The following is an 8,794-nucleotide window of genomic DNA, read 5'->3' as shown; positions in this document are numbered from 1 at the left end:
TACATTTGGTTTTATTTCAAAAAGAAATAATTATTAGAACAAACATACTTCTCTATTAAAAACAAATGAAAATCTCTTTTGAAAACAACAAGAATATTTTTATTGATCAACCCCGCATAAAAGCTTCGTTAAAATAGAGCTTGTGAAGCTCTCGTTTAATCAACAATACTGGATTGTTGAAATAATAATATTTCTTGTTACCGCCAAAACAATGTGAAGATCTTTTTGAATTCACATCAAATCTTATTGTTTTTACAATACTTTTTTCTGCGTGTACCAACCTGAACAGCTTCTGGTATGGTATTTGCTTTGAACATTGCATCAATCATGTGATGCAATTGTTCAGTTAAAAAATCAAAATCGGAAGCAGTCATGCTGCCTGAATCGGCAACATGACCGTTATTTTCCGTTGGGACATGGGTATAAACCTCATTTTGAGAAGAGAAATTTTGTCTACCAGCAGCGACGTTTGCATACGTAGGTACATTCGAAAAATTGGAAAAATTGGAATTTACTGAAGTGCTTGCTACCCGTTGACGAGCGGCAAAATTTGTTTGTGAATTGTGGTGGGTATGAATTGCTCGACCGGTAACTGGTTTCGAAATTTGAGCGAAAATCCGATTGGAATTTCCCGTCATCAATTTTGCACGGGAATTCAAAACTTTTTTGCGTGAAGGGCATTCCCAGAAATTGGATTTATGATTGCCCCCACAATTTGCACATTTAAATTTATTGGAATCTTCTCTCACAGGACATGCGTGAGAGGTTCCACCACAAATCATGCATTTAGCATCCATGTGACAATGTTTGGTTCCATGACCCCACTTTTGGCACTTACGGCACTGGGTGGGGTTTTGAAATTTCCCCAGGCCTGCGGAAATGTTCCCATGTAACACGGACATGGGACATAATACAGGCCTTTTTCCAAACTTTTTCATATCATTTAGTTCACTTTGTTAAAGTGAACTAAATAAAATTCTTGAGAAATACCCCTCTGGGAAGTACCAGAGCGAGATTACTTTTTCATCTTAATTACTTGGACCGGTGGAAATGAAATTTATCATCACTGGGGAGACCTTTCAAGACGACTTTGAACAATCGCTCAGTTTTGTCGTCGTATGTGAAGAATTTATGGCGCTTCTCAGTTAAATACTGAAGAAGACGTTTGCGATCGTCAAAGGATCCCGGCAAAACGCGGCAGTCACCCTTCCTAGCAATCTGAAATGAAACCTTGATCCCCTGAAGGTTACTCAAAATCTCATTCCGGAAGCCAGAAAACTCGGCAACAGATACCACAATTGGCGGAATTCTTTGCTTTTTCGCATGAATCGAATCACCTGGGCTAGAGGTATATTCGATTTGCTCAATTTCATCATTAATCAAATCGAACTGATTGCTCAGTTCGATTGGAGAAGAATTATTTCCGATATTAGAGTTAGAAGGAATATCTGAATTCTCCAGCTTCCTTTTTCCGCGCTTAGGCAGGACGGTCTTGAAACCTTGTTTCTTTGAAGGAAGTGGAGAATTCAGAGACTCCCCCTTCCTCTTGTTTTTATTAATGCTCATTGCTGAGCGTGGAGACGTGACCTTCTAAGAGGTTTTTTCCCAGAACGGTGTCCCTGCAGGATTACCACCGCTTGTCGGAATTTTACTTCCACAAACGGGTCCAACGTAAAACGAAGGCACGGGTCCTTGCAAAGATCGTAACGGGATCAGTGGGTACAAATAGCGCTAAGAAGCACCGTTGAAATTAAAATAGCTTCGGGTAGTATTAAAAACTTCCTTCCGCAAAGAGAGAAAGAACCGCACAGCACGAAAGCACGATGCGGTCTGATTAAAACTTAATAATTTGCCCAAACTACTAGTTACATAGCCCAACTGGATTCACAATAGGTGCAATCAGAAGATAGGATCCAGTTTGTACAGTCTCACTCTTTTACCCCTATGCGAAGCAATCCATTTAAGGTATTGCGTTGGGCTCGTCTATCTTTGCTTATTTCGTACTGGCTAATTGAACATTTCCGTCTTTAAGATAGGAAAAATTTTCTCGGGATTGCTCCCAGAATCAATATTCAAGAATGCTCGCTCAACCTATTAGCACTAATATTCAAGCAATCAGCTTAATAATTTGAAGTGTTCTGAAATATAGTAAGTGTGTAATATTAAACTGATTATATACTGAATCAATGAAAGTTCAATAAATCAAATGCGGAAATGGTATTCTCAACGTTGGAAACAGTTACTGTCAAAAATATGTACAGCAACTGCCAATTGCCATTATGCCATGAGTGTGAAAATCTGTACAGGGCACTGTGCCTATGAATCTCTTTCTTTTCATGATTTTCATGAAAGTTAGGATATAACAAGACCAGTTACTACAATTTTGACGGTTAGTGGTCTTATTGTTATCTAGGGTTGTGGATGAGCTCCTAAATAGGGCCATCCAAAATTTTTGAGTGAATCTACGGAATTGATGTTGAAACAATCTGGCATCGCTGGTGACAGACGACGGAAGGTGATCTGGGATATCACTTTGTAGGCGGCATTAAGGATGGTGATCGCTCGAAAGTTCTCACACTCCAGTTTGTCGCCTTTCTTGTAGATGGGGCATATAACCCCTTCCTTCCACTCCTCCGGCAGCTGTTCGGTTTCCCAGATTCTGACTATCAGTTTGTGCAGGCAAGTGGCCATCGCTTTGGAGGGAGTAATACGAAGGGCAGGGATTGACACGAGTGGTACGATTTTCGCGAAGTCCGTCCAGTTATTTGGTTTCGCCGACGACATTGATATCATAAAACGTAACTTTGAGAGGATTGAGGAAGCCTACATCAGACTGAAAAGCGAAGCTAAACGGATTGGACTATAGTCATCAATACGTCGAAGACGAAGTACATGATAGGAAGAGGCTCAAGAGAGGTCAATGTAAGCCACCCACCACGAGTTTCTATCGGTGGTGACGAAATCGAGGTGGTTGAAGAATTCTTGTACTTGGGCTCACTGGTGACCGCCGATAACGATACCAGCAGAGAAATTCGGAGGCGCATAGCGGCTGGAAATCGTACGAAATCACACAGGCCACTTCGGCCTTAGTCTGATAATAAATAAATAAATAAGAATAAATTTCTCGTTCCAATACAATGCTGAGAATTATGAAATTTTTCAAATAACTCTGGAGAAAGCAGAAATACTTTATAGTGCTGACATCAAGTGTTTAAATGGTGAGGCGCTATACTACTTTTTTTTCGCGTAAATTGAAACCCGCGTCAGAAATACGCGTCAAACGAGTCTAGCGAAATTAGATTTTTCATGGAAGATACGTTCGAGTAAAGTACAAATCGCGCAAATTAAAACCCATGTCAATCCCAAAATCCGCCTATAAAAACTAGAATAGGCGGAATAGAGAAGGATAATAAATTCGTGTTCCGTGTATTCCTATCGCAGTATTCTATGCACAAACTTGCAGAAAAACATAAACAAATCATTTATCTCCGCATTGGCAGTTAACTGTCGGATGAATTTTGACAGGTAAATGAACCTGACAGACTTGTCATTTCAACCTTACTAATAATACAAGTACTAATATTATTAGTTGACGAATCACTTTTATGCAACACAAATTACAAATTACAAAACAAGTACTTGTAATTTTTCGACTTGTAGCTTGTAACTTGTAGATAATATTATTAGTCTGATTATGCTTCAGGGCCCAGAAGGCGCTGGAGTGAAATGTCAAATTTGAAGGATTACGACGCTAGCGCCTCTAATTGTGAAACGCTCAATCAATCAAATTCAAATTGATCGTTGAAGTCATGGTCGATGGTAAGTTCTCTAGTGTTACGTCTGTTTGTCTGTGTGGAGAGTGTTTATCGTGGCAAGTGCATACGGTGGGTGAGATTTTTATTGACTCTGTTGTGTTTAGTGACCGTTACGATTACCTGAGAAGCAACCAGCAGGAAACCGCAGTATTCTATTTTATCTCGAGATGCATAATAAATATTTTGAATTAGACGAAAAATGATTTTTATTCTTTTATTTGCGATATTATCAATTTCCCACCTTATCGGCCGCGACGATTTGAAATCGTCGCAAAACAAATTGACGCCAAAATCGCCGCCAGCAGAAATGGCCATAAGATCTGTCAAATCAACTGTGAACAAAATTTTGCATACTCAATAATCACTTTATTTCCCAAAATTGAGCCCTGTTTTTAATGCAGATTGACATTATTTACTAATAAAACTAACATAATTTTAGAATAAAGATGTTGGCGACGATTTTGATAGTGCCTGAAAAATGGTCGGCGCGTTTTGTTACCAAGGAAACAGACAATATAATCTTGTTTTCTGGTTTCTGATTGAATTTTGTTATGAGTGCAATCGATTAATCACTTTGATATTTCCGTGCATATCTGTCGATAAAGAAGTTTGAATACTCCGACAATGACATTTGTAATCATTAATTTTCGTCATTAATTGTCATCATAGTTTATTCTGTCAAACTTGTAAGCTGTCAAAAAGAAAAACAATCCGCAAATTCAACGATTTCCAGCGTCTTTTGATAATCGTAGAGCGAATGGGATTAATTTTTTGATAAAATAGCATTGTATGTTGAATTCCTCAATAATTTAGTATATATTTTTCTACCAAGAGTGCGTGGGTAGGATATCAACAGTACCAATCATTAAACCACAATGTAAGTAAAAATAGTAACAAAAACAATGCTCCACAAAATCTAACCAAACTTATTGAATAGGGCCCTCGCTAAACCAAAATCCGAGCTGACGCCGGAAGAACTCGCCCGCCAGGAAGAGGAGGAATTCAACACCGGTCCGCTCTCCGTTTTAACTCAGTCGGTCAAAAACAACACTCAGGTCCTCATCAACTGCCGCAACAACAAAAAACTGTTGGGTCGCGTTAAAGCCTTCGATCGGCACTGCAACATGGTTCTGGAGAATGTGAAGGAAATGTGGACCGAAGTCCCGCGGACCGGCAAAGGCAAGAAAAAAGTCAAGCCCGTCAACAAGGATCGTTTTATTTCGAAGATGTTCCTGCGAGGCGATTCGGTCATTTTGGTGCTTCGGAACCCACAAGCGACAGCAGCCGGAAAGTAATTTTAAAGTAGAATTAAGGACTCATTCAAAGCGATACTTTCAATAAACGTGTATTTCCATCCCTTGAATTGGCGAATTAAATGAATAAATGAAGATCATCCACATATGTGTTAGATTGGTTTAATCCTTTTCAGCAATCGCGCTCAGGTGGACTTCGATTTCATCCTCGGTAAGAGTCCGGAACTCGGGATTGTCTTTGCTCACCACTCCCAGCTCGATTTCCGATGGTTTGAAATCCACCGCTAGCACCGTGGACAGACATGTGATGGCCATCTGAATGGCCTCCTGCTCGTTGAAGTCGGTTTTCTTCTTCAACTTCTTCTCCAGATAGCTGTTGGCTTCGGTTTGCTTCACGCCGACCGAAATGGCCCGGTAGCCACAGTAGTATCCGGCCGGGTCGGTTTTGTACACACATGCACCGTTCTCGTCGTCGTACGCGATCAGAACCATGCCTGAAAGGGAAACAAATCAAAATTAGATTGATGTAACATGTTTGTAAAGCCATTCTCAAATCTCAATCATCGAGACCTTCCACGCGAGAAAACTTGTTTGCGAATTCGAAGGGACGCCTCACGCCTGAGTTTTTCATGCTTTATCGATCCCCAAAGTGTGGCCCCTTACGCCTTTTTCTGCGCCCCGCGAAGCATTTCTCAGAATACACTAAATGTGGCCCATTGATAAGCATTATATGATAGGACAAGCTTTTTATCATTCCCAATCTATTGGTGTACTCGGGAACCTGTCAAGTTCACATCATTATGATGTTGAAGCATGTTTTATATCGGTAATAGTTTCATCAATTATATATTTCAAAATAGGTCCGGTTCTAGTAAATTGAACTGAAATCTTCCTAGATTTTTAATTCCAGAAAATACGATGACTATCAACTATGGATTCTGTTCAAAATATTATCCAAGGTTCACCTCATGAGCAAATTGTTGTGGCGCAGTTGAGAATGTTCCGTCAATTATCCAAATCTTAAGAAGCACAAACAGATTCTGTTCGGAATCTTCAAACGGATTCTGTTCAAAATCCCAAACGGATAATGTTCAGCATCTCAAACGGCATTCAATTCGGACTATAATGCCCTATATGCTAAATTATTTTTAGAATCTCGAACGAATTTTGTTCAGAATCCTATATGGGATTTTTTTTCAAAATCCTTTGTTATTTAGTATAAGTTAAAGTGCACAATAAACGTCAACCTTGAAAAAACATGAGATCGAAGTTACAGAATCGATCGACATGTGATCATTTGGAAAAACAGCTTAAAATATTTTCTGCGAACTGAGCCAGGAAGATGCTTTGAATTGCCATGGGCTGAAAATCTCTTTAAAGATAAAAAACAGCTTAAGATTTCTGTGCGGCCTTTGATAGTAGGCAAGTGGGGACCACTGCTTTATTGCATCGTTTCACTCAGTTTCAAAAAAAAATCATTTTGCATCAAAAAGTGTTAGAACTCAAATAATTTGTTGTTTTCACATACAAAAATATTCATTATCAGGCAAGATTTTTTAGATGCTATAAATACGTTCCAATTTACCATACTATTGATTTGAATCGTTTTAGTTTTGAAATTCTGAGTTTTGTCGATACTAAAATACACCGTACTGTTAACCATTTTCAACTAAATTATTTTTAAAAAATTTAGAAGAGTTTCAAATGGTCAGCACCAAATTCAATACACATGAATTAGGTCCATGAAATCAGGAAACTATCATACTTGAGTTCAATACTTGTTTGAGATGGGAAATAAGATAAAAAACATTATTTATCATGAATTCTGTCTTGATAAGTTGTGGACATTAGAATGATCCTGCCCGCGAGTTGGCAATTGGTCACTGAAGCAATTGGTTACAATGATTTTTAATTAGAAACGATGATGTTGCCGTAGGTATTCCGATTCAACATTGTTGGCGTGAACGATTCAGAATAAGCTTCAAGTTTTATCCAAAAGTACATTTGAATGCAAACATTATTTTCAATACTTACTGCATCCCAGTGGTCTCATTTCGGCGTTCTGCGTGTACACCTGCGAAATGTCGGCCATCCGCCGGCACAGTACATCGATCGGCATCTCATATCCGTACTTGTAGCGCCAGTTGGCCGCCTCATAGCGGGCCCGTTGCACCTGCGACTTGGAGTCGGCAATCCGGCCAGTCATGACACATCCGATGGTCTTGGTTAGCCGATACAGATGAGTAACGGTGGTGGGATCGATCAGCTTGTCGGGGATTTTCTTCTGGGTGGCCACAACCGCAACATCTTTTCCTTTAAGCGCGATCGACGTCAGTCCCTCCTGATTAATTGCCTTGAAGGCATACTCTGCCGGGAACAAAAATAGCCCAAGTCAATGAAGGTACAAACATTTTTTCGGCATCGACTTACCAACTTGATAGAGACGACCCTCCGGAGAGAAAATCGTAATGTGGCGGTCAAATCCGGCACTACTTCCGCGGGACATGATCACAAGGGATATGGACTACTGAATTGAATTATTTATTCACTAAAGTGTTACGTGAAAATCCACAATTTCACAAATTAATTGTTCACGATAACAAGAATGTAGTTTCGCTGCTTACTTGCGGAAAGTTTCTTTGAGGTTATGATGACGATGAGTTTGTTGATTTTCGTACACTGCATCATCACGAGCCTTGCACGCAGTTTCATACACAACTTATTTATTTTGACAGTTCAAAGAGGCGCATAGTCAGAGGCGAAGTCAAAGGAAACTCTATTTTCCTTTATCATTTGAAGATTTTCACGATATTTCTATAGAACATTTCTATAGATCCATTAAGAAGTAAATACACGTATAACTAAAATTTGAATAGTAAGTTTGAAGGAATTAGAATACAGATTATGTATGGTGGAAAGTTAATCACATTAGTTTAACTATAGTAAATAAATTACTCCGGAACTGTCAAACAATGTATAATAATAATATTACCATCATCATCATCAACAATCATGATGATGTCGGAGTTTTTCTAGACAAAATATACACGCACAGCGCAATTAACCCAAATGAGTAAAATACACTGTGCCAGCAAAGTACTCTTTAATGGGTAAAAAAGTACCAATTATGAAGTTAAATAGTTCAACTCATTAAAAGAGTAAACAGCGTTTACTCATTAATGAGTAAAAGGCTGCTTCTTGAAAATCAGGGGTATTTTTTACCCATTATAAAAAAAATGTTTGCTGTAATGGGTATTTTTTACTCTTTCTTATTTTTAGAAAGTCATTTAAATTTTAGTATGATATACAAACAAATGACACAATTATGAGGAATTTATACAGTAGCCGTTCGATAGCTGCAAAATGTTTACTTTTCAGTTAACGAATGCCGTTCGATAACTGCAACGCATGCTACACACTTAATCGAGAATTTTCCTCTCGGTAAAATAAATTGACGAACATGATCGTTAAAGTATATTTTAACCGATATCTCGTTAATATATATGACGTTTACTCACGTTACTGAAACTCAGCAATTAGGTTTGCCATAGTTTTCGGTGGTTTGAAATATACCCGAGTTTCGGTAAAGTCATCTGTCAAACGTTTAACCTCATTGTGATCTTATGCATCTTGATAGAAGCACGTGAAAAGTAAGGAAAACGGGAAAAAGTACTTTACCACTACTTTTTGTAAGTATTCATTCCGATATCAATTTGTCGTTTACAA

General features: G+C 38.6%; 2 protein-coding genes across 2 annotated transcripts; one reads left to right on the top strand and one right to left on the bottom strand.

The window, feature by feature from the left end:
• Positions 1-4,496: 4,496 nt before the first annotated feature.
• LOC134202063 (probable small nuclear ribonucleoprotein Sm D2) lies at positions 4,497-5,178 on the top strand. The gene is made up of 2 exons (XM_062677165.1): positions 4,497-4,692; positions 4,753-5,178. Coding segments are annotated over exons 1-2 (360 nt in total). The 5' UTR covers positions 4,497-4,690; the 3' UTR covers positions 5,111-5,178.
• On the bottom strand, positions 5,145-7,734 carry LOC134202047 (proteasome subunit alpha type-6-like). Its single transcript, XM_062677164.1, has 3 exons — positions 7,499-7,734; positions 7,103-7,435; positions 5,145-5,562 (listed from the first exon to the last, which is right to left on the bottom strand). Exons 1-3 carry the CDS (start codon positions 7,572-7,574, stop codon positions 5,231-5,233), a joined length of 741 nt encoding a protein of 246 aa, XP_062533148.1. The 5' UTR covers positions 7,575-7,734; the 3' UTR covers positions 5,145-5,230.
• Between the last annotated feature and the right edge of the window lie 1,060 nt (positions 7,735-8,794).

The sequence above is a fragment of the Armigeres subalbatus genome, chromosome 1 (assembly GCF_024139115.2).
Source record: "Armigeres subalbatus isolate Guangzhou_Male chromosome 1, GZ_Asu_2, whole genome shotgun sequence".
Classification (NCBI taxonomy): domain Eukaryota; kingdom Metazoa; phylum Arthropoda; class Insecta; order Diptera; family Culicidae; genus Armigeres; species Armigeres subalbatus.
Note: the sequence above shows the minus strand (reverse complement) of the source record. Positions and strands in the feature narration are given on the sequence as shown.

What these genes read in the sequence shown, in the direction of transcription:
- LOC134202047 (XM_062677164.1), bottom strand. Translation starts at nt 7,574, where the DNA reads ATGTCCCGCGGAAGTAGTGCCGGATTTGACCGCCACATTACGATTTTC. An exon ending in GGGTCGTCTCTATCAAGTTG is followed by an intron (nt 7,436 to 7,498) that starts GTAAGTCGATGC and finishes TGTTCCCGGCAG; the next exon opens with AGTATGCCTTCAAGGCAATT. An exon ending in AATGAGACCACTGGGATGCA is followed by an intron (nt 5,563 to 7,102) that starts GTAAGTATTGAA and finishes TTTCCCTTTCAG; the next exon opens with GCATGGTTCTGATCGCGTAC.